The following is a 19,108-nucleotide window of genomic DNA, read 5'->3' on the forward strand; positions in this document are numbered from 1 at the left end:
TCCAAGAAATACCTATATCGGTTTTATCAAATAAAGCAAAGGAAACTGTATATATATATGTAGCTGTTACTCAGTATGCAATCCACCCATTTCAAGACACTTGATTCTCGCAGTATTTTCACATAAATGGGCCACATACATATCTACATTTCTGTGAGTTTACTCGTGACATACAAAGCATCATCGGTATATTAAAAATCTGTCACCCGTAGATATGTGCATTTCGCCAGCCCTAGATTAGATGTCCATTCGTTTTGCGTCTAAGCTCTTTTCATACACTTTTAGCTAAAAACATCAGTCATAACATGTGCGTGTTACATCTCTGAGAAAACATCAAACTGAATTTGGTTATGAACATTCTGAAAAAGGACGACACACACATTTCCTTTTGAGTATTTTGGCCCGTAGGTTTAAATTTGGTGTCTCCCTTCTACAATCACCACAGTCTGTCGAATCTACCATCTTTCCTTTTCGTACATACATACATAAGTTACTTTACATGGCGAATTCATTGCATGAAATGATTTTCGCCAAGGCAATGAGATGTCTTTCAGGATTTAGTCAAGAATGGTCAATGCATATGGACCTACTGCCAAGATAACGGGGCCTAAAACCTGTGGATCCTCTTTCGCCTTCCTGGTTCAATTTAAAAGATTCCTGTGGCCAAATATTTCCTCTAGTGTCCTTTAAACCCGCTTGGTGCTTGGGTCTCACCAGTTCTTTGCCACGTGGCGCTGTGTACACAAAACTCATCAAAATACGCGAAATTGACAGACATTGTCAAGATAGTAGCAGGAAGAATCAGACGTTTTGCTGTAACATTTACAAACTCACAAACTTTTAAACATGCGTCATTTTAGTCCCAGTTCAATATCCAAGATCCCCTTTCTTTGACTCCACGGTGTGTGGACCACAGGGTTTCTGCTGACATCTACGTTGTTCCTCATTTCATATCTACAGGCATAAATCTAGGTATCATCGAACGATATAACTTCGTCTGTCATAGGATTGGGAACGTATGTGCTGGAATACATATTTTCGCTAAAGGTTGCCCAACTTCTGTCCGTCCTGAAATTATCGTACAGCCAGATATCAGGTCTTGGAATGCTGAACAAGCTCTCCTCATAAATAGTTTTGTCATCAGATTCGTTATCTGGCCGCCTGAAGAAAAACAAACAAAAAGCAAACAAACATGTTTAAAGTCAGTCGATTTACTTATTTATTTCACTGGGATTTTTTAAAACCCCCATTCAACAAGATAGCAGCCATTTATATGAGTGGAGCAAAGCGCAGTGCCAGACATAAACCACGGACCATGGGCATAATACTAACAAGCTTTCCATGTGGAACCGTATTGCTGGAAGAAAAACTGATCTTCAACGAACGCTATAAAGCGCAAACGGCCACAAAATCGTCCTTGACGGGCTATTGGCATTAGGTCGGTGGGTTCAGCAAAGTACCCGTTCAAGATCGGAGTTAAACACTTTTCTCACCTCGTTTGTAGTCTGAGCTATATATCCACAGGGGCATAGGTGATCTGCATCATTTACATTCCAGTATACATACATGTGCCACTTTTAACGGTCATAATCTTTGTTTTATAGTTCATTTTCAATTATCCTTAAACTCTGTAACTGGGTTTGTAGCCGTATGTTGTTTTTCGAAACTTTTCTTGGAAAATATTTGGTTTCTTGAAGTACTTGATGGACCCGGGTACGGAGCGAAATTTTTAACGTTCTGAACAGCGCAGTCTAAATACAAATACGTTTATTTCGTGTTTTAAGTTAGTCCTGGACAACCCACTGAACATTTATTGTCCGTTGGTCACCAATTTACAACTAAAACAAATACGTTACCTCTTAAAATACATCACCACAAGAATTATCGCCCCTGCCAGCACTACAGCGGCGCCTATAGAAGCAGGTACTGCAACCTCTGCAAAAAGAAGACAATGAAAATGACTCGTACGTTGTATACTTCACGCAACCGATGGAAGAACATATGTCCCCGGACATTTGGATACCTGTCACCATAACCTCTTTATTTTTAAAAAAGTTAGCACAGTGATTTTCGGGAAGTCCAGTCCGCATTTTTGCTGCTATTAGTGTCCAAAATCCGTAAAGGAATTACCACAAATTTATTAAATGGACTATACTCCCACTTTGTCAACCTTGACAGCTATTTTAACAATGCATATATATATAATATGTGAGATTGTTGTTCACTGAAATGCAAGCAATTCAGCTATATTCTTAGTAAATATGGACAAGTTGAATGCTCAGCGACCAGGCAGTTATTTTTTTCTAAAAATATCGGGTATCACCTCTTTAAACCTTAGTCATATTTGATAGCCAATCAAATTGTAAGTGATAAAATCAGGTGAGACAGATTTGCGCGAATGTACATTTAAGTATTTCTCACATGTTTTATTTTCACTAGATTGTATATATACTTAAATGTAGGTTACGTGAATGAAATTAAAAATATTTTCATTGTGTATTTTAAATGAAGGAATGTTGTTTGTTTGATAAATTGATGTTTAATGTCTCGTTGAATAATTTTTCTTTTATATGAGAGAGGTCAGGTTTTTGTGCGGAAGAAACTAGAATATCCTGAGCAAAAAAAACAACCTTCACCTTCAACTTTGATTCGTCTTGTCCTTTAATTGTACGCCAGAAAGAGACAAAATAAGCGTTGTATTTTGTGCTTGTGGTGTATCACAACAACAACAGCAATGCAGACTGGCACGTTCGCAACTCATGGCACTCAACAGCAATGTAAGTACAGAAAGGTCAAGCAACCTGCAGATGGTCGTGGGTTTACCACGAGCTCTGCCTGGTTTCTTCACTCCATAATGCTGGCCACCAAAGTATAAGTGAATTATGTTTTTAAGTAAGACCTAAAAAAATCCAGTCAGATAAGAAAAGTAATGTTCAACACACTAGATAGAAAGCTTATGTCCATGCATACTGAAAACCGACATGGTTGATGCTTCAAAGAAAACACAACAAATACGGGCCTAAATGAGCACTCCCATTTTGTTCTCAAGAGCTTAGTAACTGTATAAATGAACATTTGGTGTAAAATTTCTAAGAAGTTATTTTAACGACAGTGGAAACTCGAAGTCGCGTCATTGGCATCCCAGGCCCATATTACTAAAATGCTACAAATCATGTGATGCCAGCGGAAACAGATGCGCTCTCGGGTTTATATATATCACTCCTTCTTGATTGGTTAAAAATGATACCTTGGTAGGGTCTTCCATTTGTTTCAATAAGCTCGATTTTACATACTTTAAACTGCAATGTCTTGACAATCTCACATCACAACACTAAAATTTATGTTTTTAAAACTATGTAGAATACTTTATAGATTTGGTCAGCTATTGTGTTTTTTTCACAACATATCAGCAGATTACACTTACGTGGTGATACTCCAGACGCAGGTGCCCCACCGGCTGTAGTAGTTGGTGGCTGTGTAATAGTAGTTGGCGCCTGCGTTGAATCAGTTGTTGGCTGGGTCGCTAAAGTTGCTGATTTTGTTGTAGTAGCTGTTCTCTGTGATGTCGTTCTTGTCGGCTGCAATGATAGTGCCAGAGTTGTCGTTGCCTGTATTGTTGTAGTTTGTGGTTCTGTTGTTGTTTCTTTTGATGCAGATATTGCTTCCTGTGTTGTAGAAGTTAGTTCCTGTGTTATAGTTGTTTGTTCCTGTCTTGTAGTAGTTTGTGGCTGTGTTGCTGTAGTTGGTGACTGTGTTGTAGTAGTCGGTGGCCGTGTGGTTGGTTTCTGTGTCGTAGTAGTTGGTGGCCGTGTTGTAGTAGTCAGTGACTGCGTTGTAGTAGTTTGTGGTTTTGTTGTTGTAGTTTGTGGCTGTGACGTTGGTTCCTGTGTTGTAATAGTCGGTGGCTGTGTTGTAGTAATTGGTGGCTCTGTGGTTGGCTCCTGTGTTGTAGTAGTTGGTGGCTGTGTGGCTGGTTCCTGTGTTGTAGTAGTTGGTGGGGGTGTGGTTGGTCCCTGCTCTGTAGTTCTAAGTGGCTGGGTTGTTGGTTCTTGGGTTGTAGTAGTTGGTGGCTGTGTTGTTGGTTCCTGTCTTGCAGTAGTTGGTGGCTGTGTTGCAGTAGTCGGTGGCTGATTTGTTGGTGCCTGTATTGTAGTAGTTGGTGGCTGTGTTGTAGTAGTTGGTGGCTGTGTTGTAGTAGTTGGTGGCTGTGTTGTAGTAATCAGTAGCTGGGATGTTGGTTCCTGTGTTGTAGTAGTTGTTGGCTGTATTGTAGTAGTCGATGGATGTGTTGTTGGTTCCCTAGTAGTTGAAGGTTGTGTTGTAGTAGATGGTGGCTGTGTTGTAGTAGTCAGTAGCTGGGTTGTTGGTTCCTGTGTTGTAGAAGTTGGTGGATGTGTTGTAGGAGTTGGTGGCTGTGTTGTTGATTCCCGAGTTATTGTAGTTAATGCTTCTATTGTAGTTGTTGGCGTTTCTGTTGTAGTTGTTGGTGCTTCTGTTGTGGTTGTTGATGCCTCTGTTGTAGTTGTTGGTACTTCTGTTGTAGTTGCTGGAGGTTCTGTTGTAGTTGTTGGTGCTTCCGTGGTGGTTGTCGGTGCTTTTGTGGTAGTTGTTGGTGCGTCTGTGGTAGTTGTTAATGCTTCTGTTGTAGTCGTTGGTACTTGTGTTGTAGTTGTTGTCTCTTCTGTTGTTGTTGCTGGTGCTTCTGTGGTAGTGATTGCTGGTGCTTGTGTGGTGGTTGTTGGTGCTTGTGTGGTAGTTGTTGGTGCTTGTATTGTAGTTGTTGGTGATTGTGTGGTAGTTGGTGGTGCTTGTGTAGTAGTTGTTGGTGCTTGTGTAGTAGTTGATGGTGCTTGTGTGGTAGTTGTTGGTGCTTGTGTGGTAGCTGCTCGTGCATCTGTTTTAGTTGTTGGTGCTTCTGTGGTAGTGATTGTTTGTGCTTGTGTGGTGGTTGTTGGTAGATGTATGGTAGTTGTTGGTGATTGTGTTGTAGTTGTTGGAGATTGTGTGGTAGTTGTTGGTGCTTGTGTGGTAGTTGTAGGTGCCTCTGCTTTTGTTGTTGGTGCCTGTTTGGTGGTTGTTGGTGTTTCCGCTGTAGTTGTTGATGCTTCTATTGTAGTTGTTTTAGCATCGGTAGTAGTTGTTGGTGCTTCTGTGGTGATTGTTGGTGCCTCTGTTGTAGTTGTTGGTGCTTCTGTTGTGGTTGTTGGTGCTTCTGTTGTAGTTGTTGGTACTTCTGTTGTAGTTGCTGGAGCTTCTGTTGTAGTTGTTGGTGCTTCCGTGGTGGTTGTCGGTGCTTTTGTGGTAGGTGTTGGTACTTCTGTTGTAGTTGTTGATGCGTCTGTGGTAGTTGTTAATGCTTCTGTTGTAGTCGTTGGTACTTGTGTTGTAGTTGTTGTCTCTTCTGTTGTTGTTGTTGGTGCTTCTGTGGTAGTGATTGTTGGTGCTTGTGTGGTGGTTGTTGGTGCTTGTGTGGTAGTTGTTGGTGCTTGTATTGTAGTTGTTGGTGATTGTGTGGTAGTTGTTGGTGCTTGTGTAGTAGTTGATGGTGCTTGTGTAGTAGTTGATGGTGCTTGTGTAGTAGTTGTTGGTGCTTGTGTGGTAGCTGCTCGTGCCTCTGTTTTAGTTGTTGGTGCTTCTGTGGTAGTGATTGTTTGTGCTTGTGTGGTGGTTGTTGGTAGATGTATGGTAGTTGTTGGTGATTGTGTTGTAGTTGTTGGAGATTGTGTGGTAGTTGTTGGTGCTTGAGTAGCAGTTGTAGGTGCCTGTGCTTTTGTTGTTGGTGCCTGTGTGGTAGTTGTTGGTGTTTCCGCTGTAGTTGTTGATGCTTCTGTTGTAGTTGTTTCAGCATCGGTAGTAGTTGTTGGTGCTTCTGTGCTGGTTGTTGGTGCTTTTGTAGTGATAGTTTGTGCTTCTGTGGTAGTTATTGGAGTTTTTGTTGTAGTTGGTGGTGTCTCTATTGTAGTTGTTGCCCCTTCTGTAGTGATTGTTGGTGCTTGTGTGGTTGTTATTGGTTCTGACGTGGTAGTTGTTGGTGCTTGTGTCTTAGTTGTTGGTGCTTGTGTCTTAGTTGTTGGTGCTTCTGTTGCACTTGTTGGTGCTTCTGTTGTAGTTTTTAGTGCCTCTATGGTAGTTGTTGGTGCTTGTGTGGTAGTTGTTGACGCTTCCGCTATAGTTGTTGGTGCTTCTGTGGTAGTTGTTGGTGCTTCAGTTGTAGTTGTTGTTTCTTCTGTTGTAGTTGTTGGTGCTTGTGTGCTAGTGATTGTTGGTGCCTGTGTGGTGGTTGTTGGTGCTTGTGTGGTAGTTGTTGGTGCTTGTGTTGTAGCTGTTGGAGATTGTGTGGTAGTTGTTGGTGCTTCCGTGGTTGATGTTGGTGGTTCTGTGTTAGTCGTTGGTGCTTCTGTTGTAGTTGTTGGGGATTCTGTTGTTGGTGGTGGTAGTGCTTCTGTTGTAATTGTTGGTGGTTCTGTTGTAGTTGTTGGCGCTTCTGTTGTTGTTGTTGGTGCTTTTGTGGTGGTTGTTGGTGCCTCTTTGGTAGTTCTTGGTGCTCCTGTTGAAGGTGTTGGTAGATTTGTAGTGGTTGTTTGTGCTTCTGTGGTAGTTGTTGGTGCTTCTGTTGTAGTTTTTGTCGCTTCTGTGGTGGTTGTTGGTGCTTGTGCGGTTGTTGTTGGTGCTTCTGTTGTAGTTGTTGGCGCTTCTGTTTCAGTTGTTGGTGTTTCTGTAGTGGTTGTTGGTGGTTCTGTGTTAGTCGTTGGTGCTTCTGGTGTTGGTGGTGGTGGTGTTTCTGTTGTAATTGTTGGTGGTTCTGTTGTAGTTGTTGGCGCTTCTGTTGTTGTTGGTGGTGTTTTCGAGGTGGTTGTTGGTGCTTCTGTTGTAGTTGTTGTCTCTTCTGTTGTAGTTGTTGATGCTTGTGTGTTAGTGATTGTTGGTGCTTGTGTGGTGGTTGTTGGTGCTTGTGTGGTAGTTGTTGGTGCTTGTGTTGTAGCTGTTGGAGATTGTGTGGTAGTTGTTGGTTCTTCTGTGGTTGATGTTGGTGGTTCTGTGGTAGTCGTTGGTGCTTCTGTTGTAGTTGTTGGTGCTTCTGTTATTGTTGTTGGTGCTTCTGTTGTAGTTGATGGTGCTTCTGTTGTACTTGTTGATTCTTCTGTTGTAGTTGTTGGCGCTTCTGTTGTTGTTGTTGGTGTTTTTGTAATGGTTGTTGGTGCCTCTATGGTAGATCTTGGTGCTCCTGTTGAAGGTGTTGGTAGTTTTTTAGTGGTTGTTTGTGCTTCTATGGTAGTTGTTGGTGCCTCTGTTGTAGTTTTTGTCACTCCTGTGGTGGTTGTTGGTGCTTGTGCGGTTGTTGTTGGTGCTTCTGTTGTAGTTATTGGCGCTTCTGTTTTAGTTGTTGGTGTTTCTGTAGTGGTTGTTGATGCTTCTGTGGTAGTTGTTGGTGCTTCTGCTGTAGATGTTGGTGCTTTTGCGGTGGTTGTTGGTGCTTTTGTTGTAGTTGTTGTTACATCTGTGGTTATTGTTGTTGCCTCTGTTGTAGTTGTTGACGTTTCTGTTGTTGTTGTTTCTGGTGTTGTAGATGTTGGTGTTTCTGTAGTGGTTGTTGGTACTTCTGTAGTTGTTATTTGTGGTTTTGTGGTAGTTGCTATTGCTTCTGTTGTAGTTTTTGGCGCTTCTGTGGTGGTTGGTGCTTCTGTTGTAGTTGGTGGAGCTTCTGTTGTAGTTGTTGGTGTTTCTGTGGTAGTTGATGGGGCTTCTGTCGTAGTTGTTGGTGCTTCTGTCGTAGTTGTGGGTGCTTTTGTCGTGGTTAGTGTTTCTGTTGTTGACGTTGTTGTAGTTGGTGCTTCTGTTGTCAGTGTTACGTTGCAGGAATCTAAAGTAAAACGAAACATTTTTTTGGTTTGGGTAGAGGAGTTGCATTTTGAAATTTCTACAAAGTTAAAGAGTTTTTATTGTATTTTGAAGCAGTGTTCCAATACAATGATATAATTGGCTCACAATTCCTTAGGTGAATTAGATGTTTCTATCCGCCCTAAGATCATGCTGTGATCCATAAGATCTTCCTTTCTTTTTTTGTAACGCAAAGATGCTCACACGATATTGGTGAGAAAGAAGTGTTCTTCAACGAACGTTAGATTGCTCCAAAGTACACACCAGCTTATTGTGACTGAGGCTACATCAGCAGTGAGAAAGTGGAGGGGAAGGGGGGGGGGGAGGCGTCAACAATTTTCTCTCCAATTTTCTCTCCAAGCCGTTCCAGCGATTTATAGGCGGACGATCTTAACGACTAAGTCAAATTCCACTCCCGTATTTACCTTTTAACAATTAGGTAGTAAACTGTGTTATGTAATGAGGACTTATAAGTAAAATGACCCATGACCATGAACCTCGCCAATGCCATAACCATTATTGCGATTTATTTGCAGTTCTTGTTGGGATCGGATAAATAAAAAACAATAGATCCTTTTTTTTGTCTCGATTGGTGTTTGATCTTTGAATTGTGCCTGACAAATCCTTTGGCATAATATAACACAACAGCTGACAGGGCGAGGGGAAGATTCGAACGTGCGATCTCACAGGTCAAGGGCCTGATTGTCTGAGAGATTCATACATCAAATGTAAAGAACAAAGCTTCTCACCTAGAGAGTAGGTATTCAATCGACACTCTTCCTTATCGTCAATGGCGGCCAAAAACTCCTCATTGGTTGCTTCCCGACTTCCAGCCTGACATGCGCAGGCGCCATTCTGGCATATTTTGTCAGCGGATTTATAGCAACTTGCTGTGTTAGCACAGGAGCTACCCAACACGCCAACGCCTATGGCAGAGCAATGCTGCCGCCCAGGGGCGGCACGAAACCCTCCGTGGCACAAACACCGTCCTGTCTTTGCGCAAAAGGTGAAGAGACCAACACATCTGCTCACACCAGGACCACAACTATCATTGAAGTACGAGGCTGTTGGCAGAAATTAAAAAAATTCCATTGCATTGGACGTAAAGGATACATGAAACGCTTGAATTTTGGACATGTTAAAAAACACAACACTAAAAAATTTCTTCTTTACAAATGCCTTTATACTTAGGCCAGGGCTGTTTTGGCATTTGCATATATTCCATCAAAAGGGTGGTTTTAAGATGTCTGTACAGAATCTTCACGGTTTATGAGTTATAAAACCATACCAAGGTTATCTACTTTCTTCTCTGGATTATGGTGAACTTATGACTGCTTCTCTTTTACATGCTTGCAATTCTTTTCAGTATTCATATAATATTTTTTACGCATTCCTTTGGCAATTGCCATTTATAAGATGTCATGGAAATTGGTATTATGAAGATAGAGTTGGAGCGCCTTTTCATGACGTAGGGACGGCATGTGAATATCCGACTATATTATTACTGTATATCGGTTTTATTGATTTTGGATTTTCCTCAAATTACTAGGATTGACAAGTGAATTCGAATTCTTTGGTGAACATGGTAATTGACACATAAGAGCGAGTGAGCATAATTTGATGGAAATATGACTGACAAACACTTATCGGCCTTACAGGAATGTCACCTTGTCTTACCTCGTACACATTTCGTCGGATTACCGCTTGCGGCCACAAATCCTGTATCACAGAGACATATCAGTCCGTCACAATCTCGCTGTTTACACACTCCGTGTTGGGGGCATTCCGTGGAGGCGTTGCAGGAGGCGTACAGTTGTACCTTACCAGAGCGCAACGGCGTCGTCGCCATCGTGGTAGTTGTTGTAGTCGTTGGTGCTTGTGTTGTACTTGGCGTCGTGTCTGCTGTAGATGTTGACAATGTCGCAGTCGTTAATGGCCGTGTTGTAGTCACCTGCCCCATCGTTGTCGTTACGGTGTCGGTTGTAGTCGTTGTTGTAGCCGTCCTTGACACTTGTGTTGTGGTTATCGGTGTCTCTGCTGTAGTCGTTTTTACATCTGTCGTTTTGCCGTTCGCTGTTGTCGTTATTGTTGACAATAATGTAGGAGTGTTGACTGTTTCATTGCAATTATCTAGAAGGAATATCATATCAAATTGAGCAAATGATATTGAACAATTATTTTATCAGGTAGTCTGTACTTAAAGAACGATCAAATAATTAAATAAAAGCCTGATATTTTATTTATTATTTAATTGATAGGTGTTTTACATCGTACTCAAGAATATTTCATTTATACCACGGTAGGTAGAATTATGGTGGTAGGAAAAACGGCCGGGGAAAACCCTTTACCAGCCTCGTATTTTAATTTTCTCTTAAGTCAGAAGGGGATAAAATCCTGCGATGTCTTTTTGTGAAAAGTATATAAAACAGATGTCTTAAAAATGCACTGCTGCTGCAAAATGATCGAAAAATCGATATCATTTACCGCCGAAAGTAATATTATTTATTTAGGCCTTGTTGCACTGTTAAAAGTGAACAGCAGCATGAGTCCATAATTGATAGGTCAAAATTTGTAAAGGATTTAGAAAATAATTTGTCAATTTTGGTGTGGAACACATTCCGTCTCTCAACTCTGATGGACTCTCCACTTCCTGACTTGCTTATATGTGTAATAGGGCCTCCGGTGAAGGATTCCCTGTGTGTGACCTAATTTTTTTTTACTTCTACATGATGGCCGGCTTGTTTGAAAAAATGATCATGAGTTAACAATAAAGTGTTTATTTCACTGGTGTTAAACGTTATGCTCAAAAATGATAAACACATTGATGCTCAAGATAAAGTCATATAAATATACAAATAAATAAATAAATAAATAAATAAATAAATAAAAAATTCAGTTAACAAACCGATAGATAAATAAATAGCTCGGTAAATACAGAATTCAGTAAATAAATGAATAATTCAGTCAGTAAATAAGTAATTCAGTTAATAAAAATAACTAATTCCGTGAACAAATAAATAGTAAATAAGAAAATAATTCAACACATAAATACCGTAAAAGAATTAATAACTAAAATAATTTAGAAATCATTATATCAATATATTATTGGAATAAATGCACATAAATCATTGAATATAGGTTTATCTTACCCAGTGAGTACCCAACGTCGCGACACTGTTCCATTAAACCAAAAGATGCTAAAATCTCTTCCGTGGTGGCTGGGCGCTGACCATCTTTGCATGCGCAGACGCCGTTTTGACATGTTTGCTCAAACCCATGCTGACAGATTCCACAGGTGTCGTTCAACAGCGAGAAGCCGGCGATTACACAATTTTTACCGGTAGAATCGACAGTAAAAGCAATGGGACAGTCACAGGTCTTAGAGATGGTGTTGCACTCAGAGTACAAGCCTACACAACGCCCGATATTTTCTCCACATGACTCGTTGTAATATGCGGCTGAAAGGCAACACAATGATTCACTGGCCGCTTCATTGAAGGATTGGTCATTTAATGGATTGAAAGATTGGTTGGTTGACTAATTGATTGATTGATTGAATGAATGAATGACTCTTCTACTAATGGATTGATTGGTTAGTTGATTGGGTTTAACGCCGTGATTGATTGGTTGATCTGATGAATGACCGATTGATTGTTTCGTTTGTCCGTTGATTTATTGATTGAGTCTAACGCCGTGTTAGAGAATGATTCACTTATATGACGGCCGCTGTTCACGTAAAAATCACCAAGCTTTGCCAGGATCATTCCTGGGTCAAGTCACACCTAATACTTTAAAGAGGAAGTTGTAGTTTCACCGATTGGCGTTCGGCATAACGAGGAAATTGCGACGACTTGCTGACCAGTCTCAATGTAATGGCTCGAGCGTTGAGGCTTACTTGCCCTCGGTAAGTTGTCTCAGTGAAGCAGCACTAGATAAAACAGCGGTGGGAATCCGTCCTTCTACAAGGAGGTACATCACATACACTATAAGGATTTCACTGTTTCTTAATAGTGTAATAGTTGACAAACGGTATCAGGTAACGTGTGAAATCAGACGTCTCGTCCAGTTACCTCATTGATATATTTATTTGAACTATTTATGTAAAGGATTAACAAGCTGAACATTACATGCCAATAGCACCATAGCTTAAGCAGAATTTTGTATAAAAAAACCCACTAGTTTAATAGCACATCAAGTCAAATATGTAACCATCTTGTATATAGTTGTTCTGTTATATTTCCATGCAACAGTACCAGAAGAAACTTTTTTGTATTTTTACCTGGCACACACTTTGTGTTGTTGTTCTCCGATGGAACAAAATTTCCTTCGCATAAGCAAATAAATCCATCACAGGCTCGCTGTTTACACACAGCTCCATGTGGACAGTCGAGGCTAGAGTTGCAGGAATCTGTGAGGTTGACAATGGAGGATCGGAATGGTGTTGTCGGTGTCGGTACGTCTGTAGAGGTGGTTGGTGCATCTGTGGTGGTTGTTGGTGCTTCTGTTGTAGTTGTTGGTGCTTCTGTGGCAGTTTTTGATGCCTCTGTTGTAGTTGATGGTGCGTCTGTGGTAATTGTTGGTGCTTTTGTTGTAGTTGATGGTGCCTCTGTTGTAGTTGTTGGTGCGTCTATGGTAGTTGCTGGTGCCTCTGTTGTAGTTGTTGGTGCTTCTGTTGTAGTTGATGGTGCGTCTGTGGTAGGTGTTGGTGGTTCTGTGGTTGTTGTTGGTGCTTCTGTTGTGGTTGTTTGTGCTTTTGTGGTAGTTGTAGATGATTCTGTTGCATTTTTTGGTGCTTCTGTGGTAGCTGTGAATGCGTCTGTGGTAGTTGTTGGTACTTCTGTAGTAATTGTTGGTGCTTCTGTCGTAGTTGTTGTTGCGTCTGTGGTAGTTTTTGTGAGTGTTTCTGTTGTAGTTGTTGGTGCTTCTGTTGTAGTCGTTCGCGCTTCTGTTGTAGTTGTTGGTTTAGCTGTTGTAGTTATTTCAGCATCGGTAGTAGTTGTTGGTGCCTCTGTTGTTGATCGTGGTGCCTCTGTTGTGGTTGTTGGCGCTTCTGTGGTAGTTGTTGGTGCCTCTGTGGTAGTTGTTGTTGGTTCTGTTGCATTTGTTGGTGCTTCTGTGGTAGTTGTGAATGCGTCTGTGGTAGTTGTTGGTGCTTCTGTAGTAATTGTTGGTGCTTCTGTCGTAGTTGTTGTTGCGTCTGTGGTAGTTTTTGTGAGTGTTTCTGTTGTTGTTGTTGGTGCTTCTGTTGTAGTCGTTCGCGCTTCTGTTGTAGTTGTTGGTTTAGCTGTTGTAGTTATTTCAGCATCGGTAGTAGTTGTTGGTGCCTCTGTTGTTGATCGTGGTGCCTCTGTTGTGGTTGTTGGCGCTTCTGTGGTAGTTGTTGGTGCCTCTGTGGTAGTTGTTGTTGGTTCTGTTGCATTTGTTGGTGCTTCTGTGGTAGTTGTGAATGCGTCTGTGGTAGTTGTTGGTGCTTCTGTAGTAATTGTTGGTGCTTCTGTCGTAGTTGTTGTTGCGTCTGTGGTAGTTTTTGTGAGTGTTTCTGTTGTTGTTGTTGGTGCTTCTGTTGTAGTCGTTCGCGCTTCTGTTGTAGTTGTTGGTTTAGCTGTTGTAGTTATTTCAGCATCGGTAGTAGTTGTTGGTGCCTCTGTTGTTGATCGTGGTGCCTCTGTTGTGGTTGTTGGCGCTTCTGTGGTAGTTGTTGGTGCCTCTGTGGTAGTTGTTGTTGGTTCTGTTGCATTTGTTGGTGCTTCTGTGGTAGTTGTGAATGCGTCTGTGGTAGTTGTTGGTGCTTCTGTAGTAATTGTTGGTGCTTCTGTCGTAGTTGTTGTTGCGTCTGTGGTAGTTTTTGTGAGTGTTTCTGTTGTTGTTGTTGGTGCTTCTGTTGTAGTCGTTCGCGCTTCTGTTGTAGTTGTTGGTTTAGCTGTTGTAGTTATTTCAGCATCGGTAGTAGTTGTTGGTGCATCTGTTGTTGATCGTGGTGCCTCTGTTGTAATTGTTGGCGCTTCTGTGGTAGTTGTTGGTGCTTCTGTGGTAGTTGTTGTTGGTTCTGTGGTTGTTGTTTGTGTTTCTGTTCTAGTTGTTGGTGCCTCTGTTGTAGTTGTTAATTCTTCTGCTGTATTTGTTGGTGCTTCTGTGGTAGTTCTTGGTACGTCTGTTGTAGCTGTTCGAGCTTCTGTGGTAGTTGTTGGTACTTCTGTGGTGGTTGTTGGTGTATCTGTAGTAGTTGAAGATGCTTCTGTTGTTGTTGTTTGTGCCTCTGTTGTAGTTGTTGGCCCTTTAGTGGTAGTTGTTGGTGCCTCTGTTGTAGTTGTTGGTGGTTCTGTTGTAATTGTTGGTGCTTCTGTTGTAGTTGTTGGTGCGTCTGTTGTAGCTGTTTGCGCTTCTGTGGTGGTTGTTGGTGCTTCTGTTGTAGATGTTGGTGCGTCTTTGGAAGTTGTTGATGCTTCAGTTAAAGTTGTTGGTGCTTTTGTTGTGGTTGTTGGTGTTTCCGTTGTAGTAGTTTCAGCATCGGTAGTAGTTGTTGGTGCTTCGGCGGTAGATCTTGGTGCCTCTGTTGCAGTTGTTGGCGCCTCTGTGGTAGTTGTTGGTGGTTCTGTTGTAGTTTTTGGTGCGTCTGTTGTTGTTGGTGCTTCTGTGGTAGTTGTTTGTGCGTCTGTTGTAGTTGTTGATGCATCTGTTGTAGTTGTGTCAGCCTCGGCAGTAGTTGTTGGAGATTCTGTGGTAGTTCTTGGCGCCTCTGTTGTAGTTGTGGGCGCTTCAGTGGTAGTTCTTGTTGCTTCTGTTGTGGTTGTTGGTGGTTCTGTTGTAATTCTTGGTGCTTCTATGGTAGATGTTGGTGCTTCTGTTGTAGTTGCTTCCGCATCGGTAGCAGTTGTTGGTGCCTCTGTAGAGGTTGATAATGTAGGACATACTCCTGTGGATGAAATTAATAATAATTTCAAAGTAATTTTTTCTCTTTGGTAGAAGCTGCACACACCATGCACACACCATGCACACACCATTATTACTTACGGAAAGAAAACATGACTGCAGTTTTCGTCAATAATTAGTTTTCCAAATAGTTCTGAATGTCGTTTTTTCTACATAAATTAAGACAAAAGGCACTAACCTAGAGTTAAAGAAACACAAATTGTATGGCTCAGTGGTCGCCTGCTGAAAATAAGCCTCAAACTACTTTCTTTAAATGTTTTAGTATAGAATTTCTGACAACAATTAGGGGCCTTTAATTAACTGTGTACTAATGTAGATTTTTAGATCAACTGCGTGTTTTTTTCCTCACACAAACCTCACACAAAAATCTAGACATTACAAACAAAGCCAAGAAAAGATAACACTATCACAAAAACTAACTGATTTATTTTTTTATTTGATTGGTGTTTTAAGCTAACCTCAGGAATATTTCACTGATACGACGACGGCCAGCATTATGGTGGGTGAAAACCGACCACAGCCCAGGGAAAACCCACGACCATCCGCAGGTTGCTAATAGAACTTCCCACGTACGGCCGAAGTGGAAGCTATCATGAGCTGGACTTGGACTCACAGCAACCACATTGGTAAGAGACGCCTGAGCCATTACGCTGGGCTAGCGAGCAAACCAACTGAAGCACGGAGGCCCCTCTTATCACAAAATAATAGATTACATTAAAACGGGATCGTCTGCTATGCCAATCGAAATTTCTGCGTTGTCTCCAAAAAATCTTCAGAATTATTTCATCTGGAAAAATATTCCCGCCAATTTGCATACAATATACTCTGATAGCTATGGACACGCTCCACAATACTGCATTGAACTAGAGTGTAACTTACTTAAATCAAACGTGTCTGCGCGGCATTGCAAAGGGTAGTCCACGTAAGCTTGCTTCTCCTCTGGGGTAACCGGCCGAAACCCACTTCTACAGTCGCACGTTGTGCCATTACAGAATAGTTCTATGAAGCAATTTGAGTCACTCGTGCATGCATCCCCAAGGCGACCTTCGCCTATCACATTGCAGTCCGTCCCTGATGAGGACAGTTCCGTGTTTTGGCCACATACGCAGTAACCGTCTGTTGTGTCGTTACATTCAACATTGAGACCTGTACACTGGCCATTGTCCGTGCCACACCGCTCACCAAACGAAGACGCTGTACCAAACACAGAAAACAAGCAAGATTATCACGGGTGTTCTCTCCGTGAACTGAACAGATTTCCGCGCACACTGCACACAGAAAACAACTCCTCCATGCTTTGCTCTTTCAAACAATTAATTAAATTATGCTATTGTTTTCTTTCTGTTTGAAAATAACACTAAGAGAAATAAAAGAAAAATTTGATTAAAAATACATTTACAGAAAACACTAAAACTGGATTGGAAGATATAGTAACTGACCAGTTAAGCAACCATTGTCGTTGTCATTTGGAACATATCCTATAATACACAGGCATATTTGTCCATCACACTCTCTCTGTCGACAACTGGCTGACACCGGACATTGGGAATCGTCAGAGCACGAGGTAAATAAGCTGGCTGGGGCTAGTGTAACGGTAGTCTGCACCTCTGTTGTCAGTGTGGGCGTTGTTGTTGCTGCTCTCGTTGTAGTTGTAGGCGCTTCTGGTGTTGGGCAGAAATCTGAAGAATTGCAAAACAAAGAAGGAAATATATATATAGAAAGCAATTACCACGCCACTGCTGTCCAAATTTTTGAAGCATTAGGGAATGTGGCTCTTGCATGCACTTGGAGACTTATTCCCTGGAGTTGACTTATGTGGAGGAACAGCAGACAAGCAGTACAGAAAACAGCAGAGACAAATGTGCATCGACAAAAGAGGATGGTTCCAAGAAAAAGTACGGAATGCATCTATGTGCTAAGAAATCTGGACAACTACAGTCAAACCTGTACCTACGGTCACCTGTAATTAGCGTCCATCTGCCGTAAGGGGCCATTCTCTGCCGCGACCAAACAATTTTCCATTGTTGAACCACCTGTAATATGCGAGCGCCTGTCCAACTGGTCCAGCGGCCAAAATATTTTGCCACCAAATTCTATATCAGCCTGTCCTGAGCGGTCGAGACTTTCAACAGTATTGATAATTGCTGCATCGGACGTTTAAAAATTTCAAAATGGCGACCACCCGACTTTAATAGTATTTGTAGTGATTAAAAGTTACTACCTGCCACTTTATAAAGAAAAGTGAAATGTGAACATTATTGGTCAATAGCAGTGAACTCTATTGTTCTTTATTCAGTTCTAGCTGGCTATTGTCCGGACACTCCTTCACTGTGGCAGTGGATTAGCTCCATGCTGAGGTCCCAGCTATGAATATCATAAACAGTGGGCAGACTCGGATATAATCGGATATAATCTGACCTCCTTATGATACCTCCCATGAATGGTTTCTTTGAAAAATTATCTGGCTTGCTTGGCCGTTATTTATGCAGGCAAATGGTGCTGCAATAAAAAAGATATTGCCTGTACCAAACACTTGGAGAAATTAATCTTCCTTCACTTGTTGTTGTTGTTGTTTTACCGCTAATGGCAAATATGATTGAACATCTAGGCAGTCTGCCATTTACAGTTCAACACTTTGTTAGAATAGTCATTTATAGCTACGTAGGCCAAACTAGCACATGGCTTTTTAGGGCTGACAAGGACGGGAAGAAAGTTCTCCTGTCAAGCGTCCCCTCACCTAAAATTCTTTCTGTAATCGGCTGTTGAATGCCTGAAATCCATAGGTCTACCTCACAAAACTTGAAATTATTGAGATATCATTTTACTACAATTGTTATATTTCTATAAAGTTTATATAGCTAACCAGAATAGTGCTTTAGCAATTATGTATAAGATTATTATGTAGGCCTACAGGTGAAGATTTCCTGAAACTTAATACAATTGTGATTTGCCTTGGTTTTCACAGCCTGTCTTATGTGGCCAACTGTCATATGCAGCCAATTTTTACGTGTCCCTTCACTAGCCGCATACAACAGGCTGGAAAATTACTAGATCTGGAAGGATATACCTCCTAGGTACACACAATATATTCTGACAACCATAGCGACTGTGCACTATAACCCATGGAAACAGAGTGTATCTTACTTAAATCAAACGTATCTGGGCGGCATTGCAAAGGGTAGTCCACGTAAGCTTGCTTCTCCTCTGGGGTAACCGACCGAAACCCACTTCTACAGTCGCACGTTGTGCCATTACAGAATAGTTCTATGAAGCAATTTGAGTCACTCGTGCACGTATCTCCAAGGCGACCTTCGCCTATCACATTGCAGTCCGTCCCTGATGAGGAGAGTTCCGTGTTTTGGCCACATACGCAGTAACCGTCTGTTGTGTCGTTACATTCAACATTGAGTCCTGTACACTGGCCATTGTCCGTGCCACACCGCTCACCAAACGAAGACGCTGTACCAAACACAGAATACAAGCAAGATTATCACGGGTGTTCTCTGGGTAAACTCAACAGACTTCCATGCTCACTGCGTATGGAAAACAACTCCTACATGCTTTGATTTTTCATCCAGTTAATTAAATTATGCTATTGTTTTCTTTCTGTTTAAAAAAAGCACTAAATGAATTAAACTATTTTTTAAATGAAAAATACATTTACAGGAAACACAAAACCTGGATTGGAATATACAATTAACTGACCAGTTAAGCAACCATTGTCGTTGTCATTTGGAACATATCCTATAATACACAGGCATATTTGTCCATCACACTCTCTCTGTCGACAACTGGCTGACACTGGACATTGAGAATCGTCAGAGCACGAGGTAAATAAACTGGCTGGGGCTAGTGTAACGGTAGTCTGCACCTCTGTTGTCATTGTGGGCGTTGTTGTTGCTGTGCTAGTTGTAGTTGTAGGCGCTTCTGTTGTAGGGCAGAAATCTGAAGAATTGCAAAACAAAGAAGGAAATAAATGCATACAAAAGCAATTACCATGCCACTGTTGTCCAAACTTTTGAAACATCGGGGAGAATGACTTTTGCATGTATTTGGGGACTTATTCCATTGAGATGATCTATGTGGATAAACAGCAGACAAGCAGTACAGAAACCAGCAGAGAAACATGTACATCGACAAACGAGGATAGATCCAAGAAAAAGTACGTAATGCATTTATGTGCCAATAATTCTGGACAACTACTAGATCTGGAAGGATATACCTCCTGGGTACACAAAATATATCCTGACAACAGTGGCGACTCTGCACTATAACCCATGGAAACATTGTGTATCTTACT

General features: G+C 41.4%; 1 protein-coding gene across 1 annotated transcript; it reads right to left on the reverse strand.

The window, feature by feature from the left end:
• Positions 1 to 968: 968 nt before the first annotated feature.
• LOC135462461 (mucin-2-like) lies at positions 969 to 18,691 on the reverse strand. Its single transcript, XM_064739687.1, has 10 exons — positions 18,514 to 18,691; positions 17,953 to 18,267; positions 15,688 to 16,002; positions 12,158 to 14,791; positions 11,028 to 11,336; positions 9,556 to 10,008; positions 8,628 to 8,942; positions 3,425 to 7,861; positions 1,857 to 1,935; positions 969 to 1,161 (listed from the first exon to the last, which is right to left on the reverse strand). The coding sequence occupies exons 1-10, from the start codon at positions 18,689 to 18,691 to the stop codon at positions 969 to 971; spliced, it is 9,228 nt and encodes a 3,075-aa protein (XP_064595757.1).
• Positions 18,692 to 19,108: the final 417 nt, after the last annotated feature.

This window comes from Liolophura sinensis, chromosome 2, assembly GCF_032854445.1.
Source record: "Liolophura sinensis isolate JHLJ2023 chromosome 2, CUHK_Ljap_v2, whole genome shotgun sequence".
In the NCBI taxonomy this organism is placed as follows: domain Eukaryota; kingdom Metazoa; phylum Mollusca; class Polyplacophora; order Chitonida; family Chitonidae; genus Liolophura; species Liolophura sinensis.

Bases quoted from the DNA above. Each gene is read 5' to 3' on its own strand.
- LOC135462461 (XM_064739687.1), bottom strand. From the start codon at position 18,691: ATGACAACAGAGGTGCAGACTACCGTTACACTAGCCCCAGCCAGTTTA. The intron at 16,003-17,952 runs GTAAGATACACT...TGTTTGGTACAG, and splicing joins CCCAGATACGTTTGATTTAA to CGTCTTCGTTTGGTGAGCGG. The intron at 1,936-3,424 runs GTAAGTGTAATC...TTCTTTTTGCAG, and splicing joins TGCGTCTGGAGTATCACCAC to AGGTTGCAGTACCTGCTTCT.